We start from the raw sequence: 24,605 nt of genomic DNA, 5'->3' as shown, positions 1-24,605 counted from the left end.
GTCCTAGCACTCTTTTTTGAGGAGACTATTCTTTCCCCATTAATGATCTCAGCAAACTTGTTGAAAATCTGTTGACCATAGATGTATGGGTTTATATTGAGACTGTGAATTCAGTTCCTTTGGTCATTCTGTCTGTCCTTATGCCAGTACCACACTGTGGTACTGATTGATTACTGCAGTTTTGTTTTTTGTTTGTGTGAGTGTAGGGGGGTGTTTAAGATTTTATTTATTCAAGAGAGAGAGAGCACAAGTAGGGGGAGCAGCAGAGCAGAGGGAGAAGCAGGCTTCCCGGTGAGCAGGGAGCCTGATGTGTGGCTCTAACACAGGACCCTGAGATCATGACCTGAGCTGAAGGCAGTCGCTTAACAGACTGAGCCACCCACGTGCCCTATTTCCTGCAGCTTTGTTGTGAGTTGTAAATTGTGAGACTGGGAAGAACAAAGTGAGTCTTTTTTCAAGATTGTTTTGGATAATCTAGGTCTCTTACATTTTCATATAAATTTTAGGATCACGTTGTCAATTTCTGCAAAAAAGGAAGCTGGGATTTTGATAGGGATTATATTTAATCTGTAGATCAATTTGGGGACTATTGACATTTTACCTATATTTAAGTGTTTTATTGTTTTTAATTGAATTGTAAATGGAATTATTTCCCTTTTTCGATTATTCATTGCTGGTACATTTAAAACAGAATATTTTTGTGTGTTGATCTTGTATTTTGCAACTTTGCCAAATTTGTTACCTTTAATAGTTTTGCAGAATCTTCAGAATTTTCTTTAGAAATAGGGTCATTTCATCTGCGAATAGAGGTAGTTTTACCTCTTTCTTTCCAATTTGGGTAGCTTCCACCACCCTCTTGGCTAATTGCTCTGGCTAGAACTTCCAGTACAGCTTTGAAAAGAAATGGAGAAAGGGGGCATCCTTGTCTTGTTCCTGATCTTAGGGAGAGAGCTTTTAGTCTTTTGTCATTGAGTATGTTAGCTCTGGGGTTTTGATAAGTGCCCTCTATCGGGTTGAGGAAGTTTCATTCTATTCTAGTTTGCTGTGTGTTCTTACCATGAAAGTCTGCTAAATTTTGTTAAATGCTTTTTCTACATCATTTGGGATGATTGTGTGGGGTTTTTTTCCCTTCATTCTATTAGTGTGGTATATTATAACAATTGATTTTTGTATATTGAACCACCCTCATAATCCTAGGATACATCCCATTTGATCTTAGTGTTAAAATGCTGCATAGTCTTAATATGCTGCTGACTTTGGTTTGCAAGGGAAATTGTTCAGTAGTTTTCTTGTGGTGTCTTTGTCTTTGGCATCAGAGTAATGATGGCCTTACAGAATGAATCGAGAAGTGTTCCCTCTTATTTTTTTGGAAGAATTTGAGAAGGGTTAGTGTTAATTCTTTAAATGATAAGTAGAATTCACCAGTGAAACCATCTGCTCCTGGGCTTTTTTTTTTTCTATTGGGAGGTATTTGATTTTGGAAGTCGTCATTGTATTTATTTTTTTGTTTGTTTCAAATTATTTAAATTCTAGTTAGTTAACATAATAGTGTAATGTTGGTTCAGATGTAGAATTCATTGATTCATCACTTACATACAACGCTCAGTGCTCATTACATCATGTGCCCTCCTTACTTAAAACCCATCACCCATTTGGCCCAACCCCATCCACCTCCTTCCATCCACCCTCAGTTTGTTCTCTGTAGTTGAGTCTCTTACGGTTTGCTTCCCTCTTTTTTTTTTTTTACCCCTTTCCCATATGTTCATCTGTTTTGTTTCTTAAATTCCACATATGAGTGAAATCGTATGGTATTTGTCCTTCTCGACTAACTTACTTTGCTTAGCATAATACTCTCTAGCTCCATCCATTTCATTGCAAATGGCAAGATTTCCTTCTTTTTGATAGCTGAGTAATACTCCATTGTGTGTGTGTGTGTATATACATATACACACACACACACATCACATCTTCTTTATCCATTCATCAGTGAGTGGACATTTAGGCTCTTTCCATAGTTTGGCTATGGTTGATAATGTTCTTTGGGAGGTTTTTGATTACTGATTCTTTGTCTTCACTTGTGTGTTCAGGTTTCTGTTTCTTCTTGAGTTAGTTTTCAGATGTGTCTAGGTGTTTATTTCATGTAGGTTATCTAATTTGTTCGCATACAATTGTTAATTGTGTTCTCAGTCCTTTTTATTTATGTAAGGTCGGTAATAATGTATTCACTTTAATTTCTAATTTTAGTAATTTGAGTCTCTCTCTCTTTTTTTTTTTTTTAGTTTAGCTGAAGGTTTTAATTCCTTCCTTCTGCTAGCTTTGGCTTCCTTTTTCCCTTTTTTTCTTTAAGGTGTAGATTATTGACATGTGGGTTTTTTTTTTTTTCTATTTTAATGTAAGCATTTATAGCTATAAATTTCTCCCCAAGCACTGCTTTTGCTGCAACGTTGTAAGTTATGCTATCTTGTGTTTTCCTTTTCACTCATCTTCAAGTGTTTTCTAATTTCCTTTGTGATTTCTGTAACCTATTTGTTTGAAGAGTGTGTTTAATTTCCACATATTTGTGAATTTTCTAGTTTTCTTTCTGATACTGATATCTGGTTTCATTCCATTGTGATTAGAGAACATTCTTTATATGATCTGTCTTTTTAAATTTCTTGAGACTTGTTTTGTGGCCTAGCATATGATCTTCCCTGGAGAATCTTCTGTGTGCACTTGAGAAGACTGTGTATTCTGGTTTTGTGTGAAGTATTTTTTATGTATCTGTTAGGTCTGATTTTTTCATAGGATTGCTCAAGTCCTCTATTTCCTAACTGGACTTCTGACTAGTTACTCTATCCATTACTGAAAGTAAGGTATTGAAGTCTCTCTCTTATTTTAGTACTGGCTGTTTCTCCTTTTAATTCTGTCATTTTTTTTGCTTCATATATTAGGTGTGTATATGTTTATAATCTTTATATCTTCTCGATTGACCCTTTTATCAATATACAGTGTCCTTTTTTTGTCTCATAACAGTTTTTGAGAATGAATGAGTGGGAAGGAAAACTGAAAGGAAATGCATATCTGATTTAATAATTATGTCAGGTTATTAGGAGTTCCCACTGCTGTTCTGTGCATTTCAAACTAGTTTTATTTCATTACTTAAATGTATTTTCATAAAACTTTCAAAGAGTATAGTTAAAGTTGAAGTAGCCCCCCCATTCACCCCCTTGTTCCACAGTGGAGGAAACTATATTTTTCAGATCTTAAAAAAAATGTTATATATAGTTTTGTGTCTTATTTTTTGCTTAATTTCTGTTTAACAATATTTTTGCCAACAATTCCATGGCATTCTTTACAGATACCTCTATATAATATTCCATCTCAGTAATATGCCATGGTTTATTTGAACATTTTCTTGTTGAGTGAGGGATAGGTCGTTTCCGTTCTTTAGCTGTTATAAACATGAACCCCCATGTGCCAGTTTATTTTCCTAGGGTAGATACTGAGGAATTACTGGGCATATTTTTGGACCTTCTCTGGAAGTGACCAGTATTTATCAATTTCTTGTATATCCTTCCAGAAATATTATTATCCTATAAAAGATACATGTCTTAACATGTATAGCATATTTATTTCTATGTCTACATATAAAACAAATGTATACCTATGTAATATTTGCATATTATATGGATATGGGTTTTTTTTTTCATAATAAAGTGGCATGGAGTTATTTCCATGCAGTTGCCTACTGACTAGATGTATCATAATTCACGTAACCAGGCCTCTCCTGATGTTTAGTTTTCTGCTCTTTCACTACTAAAAACAGTGCTATAATGACTACCTCTATACATAAGTCATTTCATAAGTGTGATTGTTATTGTAGGATAAATTCCTAGTAGTTGAAATTAATGTGAAAAGATACACATTTATAATTCTGATAGATACTGCCAAATTGTCCTTCATAGAGGTTTTGCCAGTGCACGTGCTATCATCTGTGTTACTGTCTCTTTCCCCCAGCGTTCCCAATACACACTTGTCAAACATTTGGATCATTGCCAGTATGATAGGGGAACAGTGGTGTCACACTAGTCCTTTTCATTTGAGTTTCTCCCATTATGAGAGGATTGACCTTTTGTTTGTGTGAAAGCCATGTGTTTTTACTGAACTGCTCTTTTTCTGTTGGGCTGTTAGACTTCGCGTATAGTGGAATTTGCCATGCTGAAAATTGTTTTTATGTTTATATAGTCACAGGTCTCAGTATTAAGACCTAAAATTTTGTGTTATTCTTAGAAAGGCCTTTTCCATCCTGAGATTATTAAAAGAATTGTCCATAATCAAAATACTTTTAATATACTAACGTATATATATATACATATATATGTAATAAGTTACTCTAGGGATGAAAGTTATATTAAGCTTTTTATTATTTATTTATTGCTCAGGAGTGAATGGCCCTACCTCACTTCATTTGCCCTTCAAAGCATGAAGAAAATACAGGATAACAGGGACAGATTGTGTACCTTTGCACAGCATCTCATAGGATGATTGAAGCAGAGCTTGTCATGATTGCCCTATAGACCAATTCAGATTCATGGTGTGGTTCTAAGAACTATTGAATAGAGTCAAGGGAAGGCATTTTTAGAATGGGATCCCTCTTTCACAATTTCAGCGTTGTTCGATTGTTAAAACATCTGGACCTGTGATTCTTTCTTGTACTTTTATAAGAAGTTCTGGCCATCTTTCTGGGACCACTCCCAGTTTCTTTTGTTTCGGATGTAAAGGTTAGAATCCCATGAATTGAATTTGGTATATTTTGTATACTTCTTAGCAGTGCATTTTTTAGTAAATAAGACGATATAAAACTACTGCTTGACAACGTGGAAGTTTTTAGAGTGATGACAGTAAGGGTAAGTTTTCTCTCATCTTGTTTCTGTTATCTCAGTATAAAAACCTGAGGGGCTTTCGCCTGAACAAAAAATTAATTTACCTTCTTTTTTATTAACTTTTTATTTACAATAGTCGGTATACTGAGACGGTTATTGGTTAACCATAAACAATGGTATGTGTTTTCATCTAGATCCTAAGGAAGAGAAAGAGGAAGAAGATGATTCTACCCTCCCTCAGGAAGTTTCCGTTGCTGCAACTAGGCCTAGCCGGGGCTGGCGCAGCAGTACCAGGACGTCTGCTTCTAGGCATCATGACACAGAGAACACCCGGAGTTCTAGGTCGAAGACTGGTTCATTGCAGCTCATCTGCAAGTCAGAACCAAATACAGATCAGCTTGATTATGGTACAGTACAAGTGGAGTATGGTTATTAATAACCAGTTGCCTGCTGATTTTAAATGTAATGTTGAACAGCTTACCTTTCAGGGGTAGGTGTGGTGATACAGGCTTCGTTTATGAAGATAAGGTTTTGTTTTGCTTTCTTTATCCAGATGGGGCAGAAGAACATCAGTCTCCAGGTGGCATTAGGTAAGAAACTTCGTATTTCGTATTTACACCTTTGGGGACATAAAGTACACACAAAAGTTGTTTTCTGCTTGAAAGAACATTGAGCCTTTAAAAAAAAATTAACTTTGGTTTTAGTATTTAGTTTAGATGTCACTTTGTTCTTGATTAGAGCTTTAACCACGTAATCTTTAGTTACCTTAGTTCCGAAAGCAGGTCTTTTTTTTTGTAAGATTTTATTTATTAGAGAGAGCGAGAGCAGGAACACAAGCAGGGGGAGTGGGAGAGGGAGAAGGAGGCCTCCCGCGAAGCAGGGAACCCAATGCAGGGTTCGCTCCTAGGACCCCAGGATCATGACCTGAGCCGAAGGCAGATGCTTAACGACTGAGCCACCCAGGCACCCCCAGAAAGCAGGTGTTGAGTACTTTCTGTATTGGCTTATTCCGTGCTGGCCACTGATGGGAAGTGTGGATGTTTTGACTAGGATTTTTGAAATTTGTATTCCATGGTAAATCACGTGAACTTTTTTCTTTTTCTTTTTTTTTTTGCTTTGTTGATCTTTTTGGTAAAGCAGATCATTCGATTACTAGACATAGGATTATAAAGTCTGTTGTTTTTGTTTGTGTTTTAAGAGAGGGAGAAGGGGGGTTTAGGGATAGAGGGAGATGGAGAGAGAATCTTGACGTGGGGCTCCATCTCACGACTCTGAGATCATGACCTGAGCTGAAATCAAGAGACACTTAACCAACTGAACCACTCAGGCACTGCATAAAGTCCGTTGTTTTTTGTTTTGTTTTGTTTTTGTTTTTTAGCTCTTAGTGCCATTGGGCAGTCATCATCTTACCTTTGTTTAATCAAGTAATAGCATTCCTAGGATTTATGTATTTTTAGTTACAGTTATCATTGTGAGGATAAAACAGCTAGATTGCAGTCCAGTTAGACCATAAGGATGAAAATTCTAGATAACTTACTATGTGAATCTTTGGCAACCTCTAAATAAATTAGCAAATAAAATCCAGTCAGATAAAATCCTTACAACTAGAATTTCTAATCCAGAAATTTGCTTCTTTTTAGTAGTGATGAGGAGGAGGAAGAGGAAGAAGAGATGTTAATCAGTGAAGAGGAAATACCATTCAAAGACGACCCGAGAGATGAGACCTACAAACCCCACTTAGAGAGGCATGTCTCGGATTTTACTATAGACATGTTGATGAAAAATAAGTTAGGAAAGCACTGTTGCATGCTTTCATTTCACCTTGTTGCTGAACTGATGGGTATAGACTTAATTTTAAATGAGTAATTAATCATGCACTTGTTTTGCCAATTTAACATTATCCTGTAACTCCTTCACACAGCCTTCTCTTCTAGTTATATAACTTTATTTTGATCATATCCAAATTATTGGATGTCTGCATGTTTTACCTTGATGATACAAAGTATCATCAATTGCCGGAATATTTAGAATTTTTTACTTTTGTCTTTCTCTTTACAACTGTAGTGCATTCTGATTCCCAGGTATTGTTAGCCTAACGGCTTTTACTGTGCATGTGAGGAACAATTGACTGGAAATCACATTTCATGAGCTAAGGATCATAATTTTACAATAAATCGATGATAACCGCAGGTTTTACCCTTTTGTCACAGTTCCCTTTGCAAAGATCCTTTGCTGGATACCAGTGTTGAAATGTGTTTGTGTTTTCAGGGAAACCCCAAAACCACGGAGAAAATCAGGGAAGGTGAAAGAAGAGAAGGAGAAGAAAGAAATTAAAGTGGAAGTAGAGGTAGAGGTGAAAGAAGAAGAGAATGAAATTAGGGAGGATGAGGAACCTCCTAGGAAGTGAGTAGGCAATTACTACTAAAAATGGAAACCTAACAGATTTTGAAGCCACTGGTGGGAAAAAGAGTGGGAGTGTGAGGGGGGCTATTGACAGGTGCATATTGCTGCCTCAAGCAGCTGACAATTTCATTGCAGAGGCTCTCTGAAAAGTTTAAATTTAATCCAAAGCAATACTTAAAGATGTCTAAATGAGTGGGCAAGACAGCAGCTAATGGGATGCAGACAGAGTAGAGATAGCAAGAAAAAGTATGGCAAATGTGAATCCTCAAAAGAAGGGCAAATGAGGGCAAGTGATTGAAGAATCTTGACTTCCTGTCCAGCAACCATTACCTGTTGCAGAAATAAGATTTGTTTTAAGTGTTTAGTCTTTTTCGTTCTATTAAAAGGGTTTATAGATAGATTAAAAGGGTTTATATTCTTAGGATTTTTAGATAATAGATTATTTTATTCTACTTTTTAAATTGATTAAATTTAAGTGATAGACTTTTTACTGGAACGACTCTTCAAGTAGTAACCTTGAGGTTTATCCAAATCTTCCATAGTAATGTATAGTTTGTGATAGGTATGTATTTAACTTGTAGTGCAGATTTATTTAAGTGAAATTACTTCAGAATGACATCTTTGTTTGGCTTGTCAGATACGTTTTTGACTCTGTATTCTGCATTATCCTTTGTTTCTGCCACGTGCTCTTTGGTCTTGAGTATATGTCTTCAGCCATCCTTCACTCTGTAAGCTTCAATCTGGAATATGTGGACAGTTACTCTGTTCTTTAATTATAGGAGAGGAAGAAGGCGAAAAGATGACAAAAGTCCACGATTACCCAAAAGGAGGTAATTTATACTCTTACTATGTTCCTTATTCCTGGTGGTAAGCACTTCACTCACGTAATTACTCATAATTACCCTGCAGGAATGGCTATGTAAAAATTTCTTAAATGCAACTTTATTAATGTCCTTGATGCAGAGTTCCTGTGTTTTTATTTCCATTGTTGGGTCTTTAAGTTTCTAAAAATCTTAACACTTCTTTTGGGAGGTCACTAGTTTATTTTGTGCTGTTTTTTAAAACTCTTACCAAACATTTGATAGTTTCTGGTTATTTCTAACATAAATTCTATGCAAGCTATATACTAGTAAAGAGATTTTAATTCTTCATGCTATAAAATTGCTGTTCCCTATAGTGCACTCAGTTAAGCCACTGTGCAGGGTGCCTCTTCTGTCTGCTAACTTTTCTCCTACATATTGATAATAGAAAAAAGCCTCCAATCCAGTATGTCCGTTGTGAGATGGAAGGATGTGGAACTGTTCTTGCTCACCCTCGCTATTTGCAGGTTAGTAAATTGTTATGTAAGGCAGCCTTTCAGGTTATGTTCCATTACTGATTTTTCTATTTCATGAGATGCTATAATTCGTGAACTTGTGTAGGCTTTATCATTGACATACAGTGTCAAAAAAAATCTTTCTTTAAAAAGGCATAAAATTACTTAAGTCATTGTGTTAAAAATGTCTAACAACATGAGGTTATTTAAAGGATTTCTTTGGAATCTTGGAATAGTCCAGTGTTTCCCATTGTGGTATAAATACTTCTGATATAAGAGATGATTGTACCAACAAACCAAAGACACAGATGAACAGACTTTATTTTAATGTGTATTTTTTAAAAATAAAATTAGCAACTCTAACCCGCGATTTCTTGAATAATGTTTCAAGTAAATAAATTAATTTTTAGGGTTTTTGTCTTTAGTAGATTTTTTTTAAATGAATTAAAGATACAGCTTATATTTAGGTCTGGCAGAAAACATGAAAGTGAAATGTTTATCACTAAAGCTTAAGAAATGCCTGTTTGATTTTTAGTTTAGCAGCAAGGATAACATGAGACTAAGGCCCTACTCTCTGATTCTGTCTCTGTGCTAATAGTGATTGCTTCTGTTCTTCCACTGTATGCCGTGTGCTGCGCTAAGCACCATACAACACGTGATCTCTGTATCCTCGCAGTAATGCTGTGAGACACTTACAGTTGTCTTCATTTTACAAATGAGAACTGTAGCTCACAGTATTTAAGCACATTCCTGAGGTCACACTGCTCGTGAATGATAGACCCAGATTGGAATCCAGGTCTGTCTATTTCCATAGCCTGTGTTCTTAACTGTTTTATTATACTGCACCCCCCTTCCATATTCAGAGTATTTGGTTTCCCTTTAGCACTTTTTTAAGGGGGTGGGGGTGGGGGCAGAGGGAGAGAGAGAATCTCAAGCAGACTCTACCCAGCACAGAGCCTGATGTGGGGCTCCATCTCAGGACCCTGAGATCATGATCTGAGCCAAAATCAAGATTTGGATGCTTAACTGAGCCACCCAGGCGTCCCTCTTTAAAACTTTTGACTTAGCAAAGGAACAAGCTTTCAGGAAGTCTTCATTTTTATCCCTCTTTATTTTCTCTTACTGTTTTAGCACCACATTAAGTATCAGCATTTGCTGAAGAAGAAATACGTATGTCCTCATCCCTCCTGTGGGCGACTCTTCAGGCTCCAGAAGCAACTTCTACGACATGCCAAACATCATACAGGTACTTTTTGAAATAAAATGTTTTACCAAGTGTTAAATGCGTTCTACTTTTAAATGTGTAGATTGGTAGTGATATTTTTTCCTAATGTAAATCTTAAGAGTCTACAGTCAAGTGTGAGAGAAAGGTATGAAAATAAAATGTAATAAAACAAATTTTACAAGGGATGAACAAATGAGGGCTTTTTACTTTTATCCTTTGATTTTATAAAGAACTTTCATGACCAGGATAATTTTTTATTGAGCACATATCCTGTATCAGCTGTTACAGCTTATCCATCCATTCAACGTCACCAAGTTTGCTTGTATTATCCTTGTTTTACAGCTAAGAAACCAGAGGCTTTGCACATTATGTAACTTGCCTTTGGTCACACTGCTAGTTTTTAGCAGAACCAGGATTTTCTTTCTTTCTTTTTTTTTTTTTTGAAGATTTTATTTATTCATTTGAGACACACAAAGAGAGAGAGCATGAGCAGGGAGAGAGGGAGAGGGAGAAGCAGGCTTCCCGCTGAGCAGGGAGCCCGATGCGTGGCTCGATCCCAGGACCCTGGGATCACGACCTGAGCCGAAGGCAGACGCTTAACCATCTGAGCCACCCAGGTGCCCCAGAACCAGGATTTTCTAAGTCCATTTCCAGGAGATACTTGCAGTAGCTCTTACAGACTAGAAGTGAGGAGTATGAAGAGAGAGCCTCGATGGTGTAGAGGCTTGCCTGTTGACTTATGGTAACTAGTAAGTAGCTCCCGGCACTTCTGTGCTGCTGCAGTCCTGAAAGCTAGCTACTGACCTCACGTGTCATCTCCTGTAGGAACTGTTGGCTCAAAAAGAGAAACCTAATGTCTTCGTTATACATAATGTCGAATGATTTCAAATTCCATTCATTTGTAGCCACTGACAGTCTCCATGCAGTTCAGCTCATGGGAACAAATGAAGCTGGGTATTAGAGCTAATTGAGTAGGTGCCAGACACTGGATTATTACACACCATCTTCCCAACAGTTGTAGAGGGTAAGACTAGGAATTCTGGTTGTCTCCTACCCAGGGTTACTTTTATTGTATGTGTGACTTAGACAAGTTACTTCTCACTTTCCCTCATCTGAGAAAAGGGGATAATAGTGTCACCGATATTGTGGAGTTAGTGTAAGGATAAAATGAGATCACATATAAAGTGCTCTTTGCTGCACGGGGCCTGGCACACGGTGGACGTTTCAGAGCACCAGGACTTGAGCTCAGGCCTGAATCACTGCCGAGTCTCCTCCAGTCTCCGCATTGTACTGTGCGGCTTCGGGGAGAGGGCTGTCTCCACTCTGTTCCTTGCTGCGAGCTGCCTTTTCTCCACTCCTTCTCCCTGTTAATTATGTTTTATTCTCTACAAAGTAGTTTCTGACAACCAGCTTTAGCTAAATGTCATAGACCTACTATGAGAAACTGACTGTGTTTTAGAAGTTCAGTCCATTCCAAATATTTACATCTGGTTAGTACAGTTTTATGATGTTATTGTAGTTCTCTTTTTCCAAATTAGCGCAGACAGATCCCTTTGAAGATGTGATTTATTTAAGCAAGTGGATGCCCCACCCAGGTTTGCCATGCGACTATGAAGCTAGAAAGGTGGACAAGATCTGGGAGACACTACGAATTGTCCTTGGGTTAAAAGTGCATTTTTAGACGTCGCCTACTCAGCATGTAGAGGATAGCCCAGCAGGCACTGGCGTCACTTGAGCCGCTGTTAGAGCTACAGCATCTCACACTCTGCCTCACGCCTGCTCAGCTAGCATCTGCATTGACTAAGATCCCCCCAGTGATTCCTAAATGTATTCAAGCCTGGGACAGACTTGGCTCTTCTTCTACACTTGGCTTTAGAACTGTTTGGGATGAAATATAGAATTAAATTGCATACTGTTTGCCTTTTAACTTACCCTCATGTTTTCACTGTGACTTTTTGTAGCAATTTTAAGTGAAAGGCATAGAAAACAATAGTGGTCATTTATTCAGGAGATACAGAGCATCTCCTTATCTGCTTCTCTCCCAAACCAAGTGATAAAGAAATAATTAAGTGCAGTGCCCTTTTGGTCCATAGATTCTACACCATGTTACCAAATTCATCAAAAATCCTGTGAAATTTGGGGGGATTGTGAAATGACAGAAAGGGAGGGAGGTGAATGGTGCAGAAGATGTGGGTGGGGTAGGAGAATAAGGTAAAGAACACAGGTACTGTTTGCATATGTTTGATAGCAGCAACTTGAACCTTTTGAGAGAAATTCAAATTGTTTATTTTGGGTAACAATTTTTAAACCTGAAACAGAAGATATGATTACCACTTTAATCGTGGATCACTTTTCTTCTAGGGAATACCAAATTCTGTGGTGGTGGTGGTGGTGGTGGTGGTGGTCTGAGTGCCAAATTCTTTATATATAAGCTTTCACCTTTCACAACCTGAAAAAACTGTTTTAAAGAATAAAATCCAGGGAAAATGTTCTTTACTTACTAAGCAATTTATCCAAGATCTGGATTACTGGGATTGATTGAGATTGGGGTTCTAATTCTCATATTTCCATTAGTTGTTTTTGTTTTGCTTTGTTTAGTTTTTTTTTTTTTTAAACGAGTCCTTATGCTACTGAGTGTATGGACTTTAAAAAAAAATTGAAAATGGTATATTTCTTTTTAAAATTTTGTTTATCCAAGGTGTTCTGTACATTGAAAACAGTATTGCTTTTATTGTAACTGACTTGACTGTCTGCTTACTTATTGTTAACTGGGAAAATTAAATACTTAGAGGGATTCTAAATGGAACACTAACCACATTATTTTTCTTCTTAGATCAAAGGGATTATATCTGTGAATACTGTGCTAGGGCCTTCAAGAGTTCTCACAATCTGGCAGTGCACCGGATGATTCACACTGGCGAGAAGCCATTACAGTGAGTGTTATTTACTGGTGGACATGTGGGGAAGTGCATATCTCCCCTACTTGCTGGTTAGTCCCTGTGCAGACTTTTCAGTCGCCACTGCTATTGACTTTTACCAAATTAGAGTCAGTATTGATTTGGGGATGCTACTTAGTGAACTTTTTCTTATTCCCTCAGTTTTTTAAACAAACGAAACAGATGAATTTTCCATCTGGTTAGCTTTTCCTAATTTTTCCCAAGAAGTGTGTTACTGACTATTGCCTATATATGTGACCTCTAAATTCTTGCCCTGACCCTGAAGAAGAGCCCTCTTCATTTCTCTGTTTGATCAGCCATTTCCTCTTCCACTCTTCCTAGATGCGAGATCTGTGGATTTACGTGTCGGCAGAAGGCATCCCTTAATTGGCACATGAAGAAGCATGATGCAGATTCCTTCTACCAGTTCTCTTGCAATATCTGTGGCAAAAAATTTGAGAAGAAGGACAGCGTAGTGGCACACAAAGCAAAAAGCCACCCTGAGGTGCTGATTGCCGAAGCTCTGGCTGCCAATGCAGGCGCCCTCATCACCAGCACAGATATCTTGGGCACTAACCCAGAGTCCCTGACACAACCTGCAGATGGGCAGGGTCTTCCTCTTCTTCCTGAGCCATTGGGAAACTCCACCTCTGGAGAGTGCCTCCTGCTAGAAGCTGAAGGGATGTCAAAGTCATACTGTAGTGGGACAGAACGGGTGAGCCTGATGGCTGATGGGAAGATCTTTGTGGGAAGTGGCAGCAGTGGGGGCACTGAAGGGCTGGTCATGAACTCGGATATACTCGGTGCTACCACAGAGGTTCTGATTGAAGATTCAGACTCTACTGGACCTTAGTGGAAGGGAAGACTTTGGGCACTGGGACAGCTCAGACTTTGTATTTAAAAGATAAAAAGGACAAAAAAAATTTAAAGCATTTAAAATCTAGTAAAATAACTGAAGGGCCTGCTCTTTCCATTGTGGATCACAGCACACACACCTACACCCACCCTCTTCTCCTTCTATTGTCCCCTTTATAAAATTGATGTTGCCTTTACCAAAAAGGTAGGCAAAAAAGAAGCTCTTAAAGTGAGAGTTATCCTCCTACTCAGTTCCAGCCAGGCAGACTTCCTGCTCACCGGCAGATCCCTTCTTAAACCTGTAACTTTGATGTGCTCTGGATCAGCTTTTAACTCTTGATAGTATATTACTGTCCTCTAAACCCCTTCTCCTTCACTGCTGCCCTATGGTTCTGGCTTCTACCCACTGCAGCACACTTATCCCCAAAGTATCATACAGTTCTAATCTCTGGAGGCTGGCAGCTTGACTTGGCACTTTAGGCCCCTTAGCAGGGTGAGCTGTTAAAACAGCACACCTCTCTCACTCAAGCCCATTTCCTCCATTCCCCGCTGGGTTTTGGAAAGGAAGGATTCACGGGGACCACCTCCCTCCTCTGTGACCCCAGCACTTCAGTCCCCTTCCAACACCTCCATCTGGTTCTCAGTGGTGCTCACTAGCTTGGAAGCAGGCTCCCAATTAGGGGGAGGGGGGGCTGCCCTCTACATGGTTTCTCTGATCATAAGGCAGGGCTCTGTATCAGTGAGAAAAGTCCCAGACTAATGGCAGAAATTTGCACTTTGAACATGTGTGTTTTTGTGTTGTGGAACCTGAGATTCCTTATTTATTAACAGAAAGTCTGATTTTTTGGGGGGGGGGTCTTCGTTGCTATATTTTGTGGGGCTGGGAGAGATTAGGTTATTCTGACATGGGGTCCTTTCCATAAGAGGTACTTTTGAAGGCAAGATATAGGGTTGAAGAAGCACAGCCAGCCTCTAAAATCATAGCTCTCCAGTGGCCTTTAAAGAAAGCTGGTCCTCAGCACTAACAAAATCACTACAGTAGCCTAGTGCTTTTTCGGAAGCCTTTTTAGGGAAGGATGTTAGGTTTTTGGTAACTAGTGCTCTTTCAGTTTTTAGAGCATTGCGATTTAGGAATTTTGAGGGGATGAGAGAAGGGTTGTTCAGGGTCTGAATTACAGATAAAAGATTTTCTCTTGTGAATTTATTTTCTTTTTTTATCCCCATCAATTCTTTCTGTACACCTTCCTATTGGCCCAATTCTGGCCCCTTGCTTTGTTTTTGGTTTTGCTTTGCTTTATCATTGTTTCATTCCAGCTCCCAATTAGTGAAGGACACTACCATTAGTGAAGAGATAGTCTATGACTCGTTCGAAGTCAAAGAAAATTACTCTGTTTTGTTTCCCTTTTATAAAAATAACACTTCAGAAGAGGAAAGGCTTCCATAGACAAAGTTAATAATCTGTATAATAATGGCTTTGGCTTTCACCTAAAATTCTGGGAATTACCGCTTCCATTGAGATAGGGATTTTCTTGGGGTGGATTGCTTATTACTGGCCATGGGAGAGGCAGGTGGTGTTTTTGTACATTTATAGCTCCCAGAAGACTAAAAACCTATTTTGGCTCATTTTTAGAGAATTAGAAGTGCAGTTTCTCTCCTTCTGTGTACCTCACAAGCTGGAATTAAAGGCTCGCCCTATTCATTGTTTGTCAGAAATGTGTGATGGCTGCTGGAAAGAATGAAGTTTTGCTGAGAGCAAAATAAGGAACAGCTTGTTTTTCACAAACACTAAAACTACAAAGTTTATCAATTTTCTCTTTATTTTTTTCCCAAAAAAGAGGGGTAACAAATGTCATCTCTGAAAGAGGCTTACTTTACACCCACTAATGTCAGTGGTTGGGATGCCAGGGAATAGGGAGTCAGACACCTACAGTGAATAGACTTAAATGCACTATTGTTTCTTTTCAGAGTGTTGCAGATTTGCCATCCCTCCACTGTGGGGGTAGAAAATGGAATAAGGATAGAAGGGATGTAGAATATGCTTTCCTGCCCACAGTAAGGATTTGGAATTGACTTGGTATGTTGAGTACATTTGAAAATACTATCAGGTTGATTGGGTGGGTTTACAACAAAGTTGTTCCACTCCCATTATAAGTCCATTTTGTACTTTTTCACTAGCTCGCATCTGTGCCCTACACTATTACCTTTTGTCTTTGTCACATTTATCTTCTCCTTTGTCTCTAAGTTGTTTTTGCAGTGGTTAGTCATCAGATATTTTAACCACCTACACAAAAGCAAACTGCATAAAAAAACTTGATGAGATTGAGGGAAAATACGTTCTTCCCTATATCACACTCCTCCCCACCAAAGCAACAAGTTAGTTCTAATAATTAGAAACTTTCTATTCTTCCTCCTTTTGTTTTTTGACCTCTTTATAGGTACCACTTGCCTACCGTTTGCTTCAATAAATTATTATAGCAGTTTGCAATCAATCTTAAAATATTCTCCATGGCCTTTATCTTTTTTCCTTTTGATAAAGGGATGCTAGCACAATAAGAGTGGTGTAAGTAAGCTGTCTTATACTAGGCCCTCTTCCCTTTCCCTGTCTGCTTCTCATGCTGTTTACTTCTGTGTCCTTCCAAGGAGCCCTTTTAGTCTTAAAATTCTGCATTTTGTACTCTTAATCAAATTGGGTTACCTTTTTAATAACTTCCCATTGCACATTCTCCAATTTGAATTGGCAGTTCAAAATTCTGAAAGTATAGTTGAGATACAAGTATTATTTCTGGGAGATGCGCTTTCCCCTAGTCTCCGGTTGCCCAGGGTTATTCTGCATAATTGAGACTTACTGTCTCCAGAGAGTTTGGATAAACACTGGCCAGGATTACTGGAAGTTAAAAAAGAATTCAGGTATGGAAAAGCATCTACATAGAGCACTTGAACCTCCTGTGTACCTGTTGGAAAAAATACAAAGAGTGTACTAAACCCAGCTAAGGTTATTACAGTCTGGTTGTTTGAAGTACCATTTTTCCCTCCTTCTTTTTCCCACTTTCCAATGTACTCAAGAAAATTGAAAAATTGTAATGGATCAATTTAAAATATTTTTATTTCCTAAAAGCCTTTTTTGCCTGTTGTAATGTGCAGGACCCTTCTCCTTTGATGGGAGAGACAGGTAGTTACCTGAATCTAGGTTGAAAAGGTTATGTAAAAAGAAATTATAATAAAAGGGATACTCTGCTTTTCAAATCCTTGTTTTCTCTTAATCTAGGTAAGGCATATCCAAAATAAATATGTAAAGAAAAATAAAAGTTGTCTTCATGGAAGCAACTTGTCTTCCTTGATTGTACTGAGTTACAGTTATCCTAAGGGTTAAAACAACTGATTGCTGCTGAGAATCCAGTGCCCCCAGGACAGGGTTTATGTGGCAGGTGCTATTGCTTCTCTCCGGCAGAGTCAGATAGTTTACTTCTGACTCTTTCGTTCTTGATCTCTAATTAATGCTGAGTTGCCGTAGGATTCTTTGATCATCTGGCCAACTTGGAAACCCCTCCAGTGTTTTGACAGAGTTCTAGAAAAGATGGCCTTACTAATCTAGTAGAGAGAACGTTAAGGATGCTATGAGGTTTATGTTAGTCTGATGATGACAAAACCTTGATAGCATTTAATATCAGTGCTTTTTCACAAAACTCAGTGTCCACAGCGAGTACTAACTTAAAAAAAAGATAAAAATAGAATCCTCCTACCTTCTTAAAAGGCCTACTGTGAGTGCCAGTCTCAGTTTTCCTCCCCTCCACCCCTTGTTCCCTGTGGAAGTTTGCACCTGAAAAGGCATGTGTTTCTATTTAGAGACGATGTCTGTGGTATGAAATAGTGAAAGCTAATTGATTTGGGGATGACATTTGCTGCTCTTGCTCAGGGAGCATTATCTAACCTACAGAGTTACGTTAGATGCAGCAGAAGAGAACTCTGCACGTGCTTTTAAACTCTTTTGTCCTCATTTCAAAGCCCAGCTCATTCTCGTACTTTGTTAAGAAGCAGTGTGGTATGACTGGGATAAGGAAGAAAAAGGAAAGCATGTTGTCACTTGAGACTGCCTTAGAAATGTTTCCCAGTCAGCACTGGGTGTTTCCTGTCCTTTGGAAGAGAACAGGCCTAAACAGTACCTTCCTCATCCTGTAGCTGCAGGGAAAGCACCGTGATCGAGGTTAGAGATGACTGACTTTGCTGATTTTTAGTTGAGTGTAAATGAAACTAACTTTAAATACATAATGAAAAGATGCTATATTTTTAAAGGACCTATTTTGCATAAATTTTGTTTCTTGAACAAAATGTGAAAAACCTACAGAATGAAATTGCAAAGTCAATGGGAGAATCAGAGACCTAATTTAAGTTTTGTGCCTGCTTGCTGGGTTTTGTGCACATTATTTAGTTTCTTTAAGCCTCAGTTTCTTAATGTAAAATGAGGAAAATAATACTTATCTCATAGAACTATTCTAAAGATAAATAAAGGCTTTAAAGCCTTTCACACAGTGTCTGGCCCAGAGTAGCTGCTTAATCAATGGCAGCTGTATTGATAATAATAACTTAATATTATTGAATACTTTACCAGGCCAAAAAAGGAAAGAGAGAGAGAGAGAGAGAAAGAAGAGGACATGGGGAGTGCAAGGGAGGGTGATAACAAAATGAACTGATTATGTGTATATAAAGTAGATCACATTAGGCAGGGGTGTCATGAGGATTAGTGTGATAGTGACCTTGTTGCTAAGTGCAAAAGCAAAACAATGACATAAAAACAAGTAGGCTCAGCAGTGAGTGGAGGAGAGAGATGGAGGCAGACACTGCAGGAAAAAAAGCTGATTAAAAAGGGGCCTTTGATTCCACAGGCACAAAAATCCACAGCCAGGAATTTGCTGCCACCTCTGAGTCAGGCAGGGGGGTGGGGGTGGGGTGCACAATCCCATTAGTAGAGAATGCCCAGTGGATTTAGTCTGAGAGTCACATTTCTTATTTGGACCAGTGTAGACAGTAGCAAACCCAGCTCACTTGTTTCCTGGGACAGTTGAGTTAGGGGATGGCTTTTGCAGAGCACTCACCGCTGACCCCTCACCGCCGGGACCTCTGTAGCCGCTCTATCTGGCTAGCAAGGAAGATTCGTTCAGACCTGACTGCTCTTTTGGAATCTTATGTAAGTTGCCTGATTTGCTGTTGTCTGTTTTCACTTCATCTCTTCTGATGCAGCCCCTTACTATCATGTTCCAGCCCCCAATACCAATCATTGAAGGCCCTAATCATATAGTCATTCATAGACTGGGCACCTATTATTTGACATGGTTCCTTCCCTTAAGGAAACTCCTATGACCTTATTTTCTTCTCTAGGCTGTTTAGGAGACATGATCTATGAATAAGAAAAATAGACATAGGCTTCTGAGTGGGATTGGCTGCGTGTCATGGAGGCTATTCCTAATTTGATTGCCTACAGTCTGAATTCTACCAGAATAGATTAACCATGTGCCCTCTAAGTGTGGGTTCTTCATTCACATTGTTCTGAATTTTTGAGCAGCATAAACCCAAAGAATTTCTTCTGTACAGTATTAGCCACCCACTTTTTCATTACATATATCAAGTTTCTGTGTGTCTAAATAGAATGGTCACCTACACTATCAAAAGGATTCCCCAGAAGATTCATTGGGAACTTAGGGAAGTGTCAAAGGAACTAACCATGGAGTTCCAGATTGGTTTTCTGATAGAGGGAGATCACCATCAGTCTCCACCTAAGGCTCACTATCACAGAAACACTGAAGGAGAGTTGTAAATTTAAGTTCTCTGAGAATTGGTTTATCTTTGTACAGCCTCACCAGTTAAAAATCAGACTCTTTAGTGCCTTTTTTTATTTTTTAATTTTTATTTAACTAATTCCCACTGAATTCTCTAAAGGATTGTCCTCACCGTTGAGAGTGGATAATGAAGGAGAGGGGGTTAGAAAAATTCTGCAATGGGTTAATTCTAGGGCTTCCTAAGGTCTGGTCAGTGTCTTCAAGTATGTTTAAAATACTTAAAACTCCAGTATGATTCAGGTACTCCAGTTTCCAGGAGGGAGTTCGAAGTGGGAAGGAAAAATTGTAGACTAGTGTTTTTCAACCTTTAGAATGTAATGAAAGCTGCAGATTCTCCCACAAAAAGTGAATAGGTAGTCAAAGCAGTATGTATCATTTCAGAGTGAATAAGGTCCTAAAGTCCAGTCATTGGATCCCAAATGATCCAAAAATTTTGGAAAATTTTTATTTTCTTTACAATTTGGATCCTTGACAAGGAAGGTGAATAAGACTTTACATGAGATTTAGGGATTAAATGAGAATTTTGGGATAATTACAGAAGATGTGATGTTTTTATGTATCCTTGGCCAGATGAAGCATCAGGGCCTGAACGAGAACATAAACCTGGACTCTGTGGATGGTGTGCCAATGGCAAGCACTGACTGGTGGAGTGAGCTGACTGAGGCAGAGCGACTCCAAGAGAACCTCCAAGCTTATCGTGCCTTCCATGTTATGTTGGCCAGGCTTCTAGAAGACCAGCAGATGCATTTAACTCCAGCTGAAGGGGATTTCCATCAAGCAATACATACCGTTCTACTCCAAGTTGCTGCCTTTGCTTACCAGCTGGAGGAATTAATGATGCTTCTGGAACACAAGATCCCCTCCAATGAGGCTGATGGGATGCCCATCATTGATGGAGATGGTGGTCTCTTTGAGAAGAAGCTGTGGGGCCTAAAGGTGTTGCGAGAGCTTTCACAGTGGACAGTGAGGTCCATCCATGACCTTCGAGTCATTTCTCATCAGACTGGGATTCCAGCACACAGGGGCCATTGTATTGCTAATGACAAGAAAATATAGCAGTTATCCCTCCTCTCTCTCCCTCCTTCCTTTTCTAATGGAATATACACAGCCCTGAGGCCTCACTTTCCCATTCTTAAGTTTTGAAAGGTTGAAAGTTTTCTAACCTTTGAGACCATAGGCATTTTCATCAAGTAGGGTTGGAGACATGGACAATTGGGCATACAGGTTTTGTGTGTGTGTGTGTGGTGTGTGTGGGGGGGGGCATAAGGGAATGGGGGCAAGGGCAGCATCCTTCCACCTTAGTGCTCTAACCTTTTCTACCCACTAAGTTAAGTTTACAAGGATTTAATAGTCTGACAGAATAAATATATGTTTAACTTTAGTCCTAGATGACTTTTCTGGGAAGATTGAAACTTAATTAAAAATCCTGGACTCTAGCCAATTCAAACTCTTGGATAATAAAAATACTAACATTTATTGAGTATCTACTATATTGTAGCGGTATGCCAGGGGCTCTGTGTATATTATAATCTTCACAACAACCCTGTTGAGGGAGGTAGTGTTATTCCCATCTGGCAGATGAGAAAACAGAAATTACAACTTGGTAAAGGTTACCCAACTAGCAAATGGCACACTTAAGTTTGAACCCAGATATTTCTCATCCCAAAGCCTATGTGTCCTTCACTTCAGAGGCCTGATGATGACCCTTTATCACTGCACCTCTTTGCCACAGCGGGTTGGAAAATACATTCAAGTATTCTATCCCCGGCCCTGGAAAACAATCCCCATTATATGTCCTGATAGGTCAGTAACAATTGTAGTGTTAAAGGCGGTATTTGTTGCCCACGCTTGGCAGAGACGAGAGCAGTGGAGATGTGAGGATTCTGTTTGGGGAAAAGAGTAGGCCCACCGGACTTCTGAAATTAGGAAACAGGATGTGCAGTAACACAGCGTGCTGTATAAGTGTCCACAAACGTCCTGGGTTGGGCACAGCTCACGGCAGCCTGCCTCGCGTTCACTGTGCTCAGCAGGGCAGCGACACAGGCACTGGAAGCGAGCGTTCATGGACAGTGGTGGGAATAGCTCTCAGGTTGAAATGTCACAAACTCCTTTACCACACGTTCTCTGGACTGAGTCATGAGGAGAGGCTGAGGCCCACTCTTCCCCGTGGGAATGCCAGCGATTCTGAAACAATACATAGCACAGCCTCCATGCTTCACAACAAAGGGGCCGGGCGCTGTGTTTAATGTTCTTGAGAGAAACACAGTGTGAAAGACACAACTGGTAAATGTGGGCATTAATGAAAAGGTCATTTGTGGTCAGGCCTGTGACACTAGTGGTGCAATGTAAATTCAGAAGTTCTCAGGTATAACGTTACTTCACACTACCAGTTAAACCCACCATCTTGGATGTGGGACCCAAATCAATTTAGTTTACTTATTTGAAGCTCCTGTGCTCTTAAGTGAACCATGAGTCAGAGACGGCTAGCACCCATAGGTTGCATGAGATGGGATGGGGTGACCTAGCTTGTGTCTTTTTCCCACAAGGGTTTGTGTCCAAAACTCCACGAGGTCAGTGTTATGAGGACTCTGGGTTGGGCACCGTGGCAATACAGGGGACATAAGGCCCGCTCTGTAGTCTGCATTTGTGGAAATGAGCTTGTATGCGTAGAAAACATCAATAATGGTTGGAATTGGGAGGGAGGCACAGGTTTAAGTGTTAGGGTGTTAAAGAAAAGGAGCTCAGCAAGGGCCCGAAATCCCTTTCTGGAGGAGGGGGGAGTTCAGTTGTGTCTCAGAGGTTGTCTGAGTACCAAATGAGAAATGAGAGAGACAAGGAAAGAGTTGCCTGGTTAGAAGAAAGTAAGGTGACGATAAATATTCGGGTCCCACTGCCACTAGAGGTTTATCGTTTGGTTTTATTTCATTTGTAACTTTGGTGTATAGGTAGATACTTCCTCAGTAAGTGCATAGATGCTTATTTCATTCAAGCTTCAACTGGTTCTTCTGCTTCAAGAGCAATATTTCTCATTGATAAAGTACCTGCTTATTAATGTGAAGCTCTTAGATTTATCTGTGGAATATTTTAGACTCTTTAATGGATAAAGATGTGACTACAAATTCTTAGTGGGGAATGACTGATTACAGACTTGCTGAATCTGAAAGGAGTGACCCCTCCCCAAGGGTTTGTCCTTATATTCAGCAGATGTGGCAGAGCAGACGTCGGCAGAAGTTTCAAAAGTCAATAGAACACGGCTTAAGCTCTGAGTTACATGTGAAGGAGTATTTATATATATAAGAGGCATATTTGAAGTGGCAGAGGGTCCAGAAAAGGTACAAGTACTAACTATTGAATGGGAGGAAATAGGAAGCTACAGAAGTCTCGATTAGGTCACGAGCAGCAAGTCTCCAGAGTGTACTCCCAGCGTTGTACTAAGAGTTCCGTACCAGTTTCTTCTTCAAAAAAACTTGCAATATGCCTCAAAAGAAGTATGGAGAAAATGCTTAGAAAAGTGTAGATAAAATAAGGGAGAAGTGAGCACTTAACTTTAAAAACAAAGTCATAAACGTGAATGGATCTGAATGTGTAGACTGCATCATGCTTATCTGAAATGGACAAGACCGTGAAGAAGGGACCAACAATAGGTCCATGTTCTAGGTGTGTGTCTTAAATACAGATAGGAATAATGGCAACACTGTGGAAGAAGTATGGTTTCTTTAAGGATCCAGAACCCAAAAGAGATTTTTGGTCTTTAGATTTTAGTTTTCTTGTTCCTTAGATCTATATATGGATCGGATCTCTGGGGAATCATATTTTTATATATGTGTAAACTATATTATATAATACATAAATATAAAATTTATATATAATGTATAACATGTAACTATATAGTGATATATATGTTATATGTGTGTGTGTGTATATATATATATATAATTAAAAGGCATGAATGTAGTTCCTAACCCCTAACTTGTATTTTGTAAAGAGTATTCCCACAGCCTGTAGAAGTCCTCTGTGGGAGAGAGATTCTGTTTTCCTGAATCTGTTAAGGAATTGCATATATGAGTGAAGATAAACTCTTTTTACATTGATTTAAGAAGGTGATTTGGAAAAAATTTGCAAATTGGCACAAACTCACAGGCCAAGCATCGAATAAAATTAGCTTTGAAATAATCAGGCCTGAGGGAATTGAGAGTTTTAATAAAGTCATAGCCTTGGTATTGCTGTCATTCCAGCCTGCTGTGGATTAAAGCCCAATGGATGACTCATTCTTGTGACCACTGGTCAAACAGGCAGAGGACAAGTAAATATTTTAGGGAGACCTATCTCAGAAGTGGTTTAGAATGACTTCGTGAATCCTTAGCTCCTCAAGTAGCTGAGCACCTTCTCTATATTAATACGAAGGAGTAAAATAGAAATGCAGGAAGCAAAGGGGCTTCTACCACGGTGAGAAAGTGATTGGTGAAGAGGAAAGGGGGGAAAAAAGGAGTTTGGATATCACTTCAATTGACTTACGGTGTGTGTGCATGTGGGTTAGTCTCTAGACAGTGTTTAGGCCAGGGCATTTAAAAAGAATGGTTTGGCCTCCTGCCTCGTCCCACCCAAGAATGAACCCTCTGAGTGTTGGTACGTTGAAAAAGTGAAAATGATAAAAATGTCATCTTTCCACTCAAAAGCTTCTATAGAGCTCTAAAGTCTACAGATAAAGACAGTAAAAATATAATTTGATCTTTTGGTGAAATGTGTGTGGGGTGTGCAGTAACATCCATGTGCATGTGATTCTTACATTACTTGGATCCATCTATTTTTGGCAGATAGAAAATAAAGATCCAAGAACGGCTAACAATAAAGATCTCGCCTCAGCAGGACCATGAGTTGCTTCTTTTATTTCTGTATCTTTGGATGAGCAAGAAGAATTTCAAGTGATTTCAACATTGGATGAAATGTAATCCTCCCAGCCAGGGCCATGCTCAGTCAAGCGTGCCAGGTAAATCACCATGATGCCAGGCCACTGGGAAAAACTCCCAAGGCCAGTCAGCCTAGAAAAGGTAGATTGTCCCATACCTATCAGCTAGCCTGCAGATGAGGCAGATTTCCTTTCATATGGTTAAATTTCAAGTATTTGAACCCCAGGCAAACTTGAAGGACGGAGAAGAACCCCAATTAGCCCATTTCTAG

At 39.1% G+C, this 24,605-nt stretch overlaps 2 protein-coding genes across 3 annotated transcripts in view; both read left to right on the top strand.

The window, feature by feature from the left end:
* ZFP91 (ZFP91 zinc finger protein, atypical E3 ubiquitin ligase) overlaps nucleotides 1–16,839 on the top strand; it is a 42,883-nt gene extending 26,044 nt beyond the window's left edge. Inside the window, exons 3-11 of one of the 2 annotated variants that reach the window (XM_036076517.2) lie at nucleotides 5,057–5,269; nucleotides 5,416–5,452; nucleotides 6,506–6,607; nucleotides 7,131–7,265; nucleotides 8,045–8,095; nucleotides 8,514–8,592; nucleotides 9,712–9,826; nucleotides 12,639–12,738; nucleotides 13,084–16,839. In XM_036076517.2, the coding sequence (XP_035932410.1) occupies nucleotides 5,057–5,269; nucleotides 5,416–5,452; nucleotides 6,506–6,607; nucleotides 7,131–7,265; nucleotides 8,045–8,095; nucleotides 8,514–8,592; nucleotides 9,712–9,826; nucleotides 12,639–12,738; nucleotides 13,084–13,594 (1,343 nt within the window). In that variant the 3' untranslated portion in view covers nucleotides 13,595–16,839. Of the gene's footprint in view, nucleotides 1–5,056; nucleotides 5,270–5,415; nucleotides 5,453–6,502; nucleotides 6,608–7,130; nucleotides 7,266–8,044; nucleotides 8,096–8,513; nucleotides 8,593–9,711; nucleotides 9,827–12,638; nucleotides 12,739–13,083 lie in introns of both variants that reach the window. The other variant, XM_036076516.2, reaches the window with a different exon arrangement.
* A 214-nt stretch (nucleotides 16,840–17,053) lies between these two features.
* CNTF (ciliary neurotrophic factor) lies at nucleotides 17,054–24,295 on the top strand. Its single transcript, XM_036076519.2, has 2 exons — nucleotides 17,054–18,778; nucleotides 19,998–24,295. Exons 1-2 carry the CDS (start codon nucleotides 18,665–18,667, stop codon nucleotides 20,481–20,483), a joined length of 600 nt encoding a protein of 199 aa, XP_035932412.1. The 5' UTR covers nucleotides 17,054–18,664; the 3' UTR covers nucleotides 20,484–24,295.
* The last annotated feature ends 310 nt before the right edge of the window (nucleotides 24,296–24,605 follow it).

Source organism: Halichoerus grypus, chromosome 11 (genome assembly GCF_964656455.1).
Source record: "Halichoerus grypus chromosome 11, mHalGry1.hap1.1, whole genome shotgun sequence".
Taxonomy (NCBI): domain Eukaryota; kingdom Metazoa; phylum Chordata; class Mammalia; order Carnivora; family Phocidae; genus Halichoerus; species Halichoerus grypus.
This window is presented reverse-complemented; position numbering and strand designations above follow the sequence as displayed.

Excerpts from the sequence above, each read along its gene's own strand:
- CNTF (XM_036076519.2), top strand. The coding sequence starts at position 18,665 with ATGGCTTTTGCAGAGCACTCACCGCTGACCCCTCACCGCCGGGACCTC. Across the intron at positions 18,779-19,997 it reads CTGCTCTTTTGGAATCTTAT|ATGAAGCATCAGGGCCTGAA; the intron begins GTAAGTTGCCTG and ends ATCCTTGGCCAG.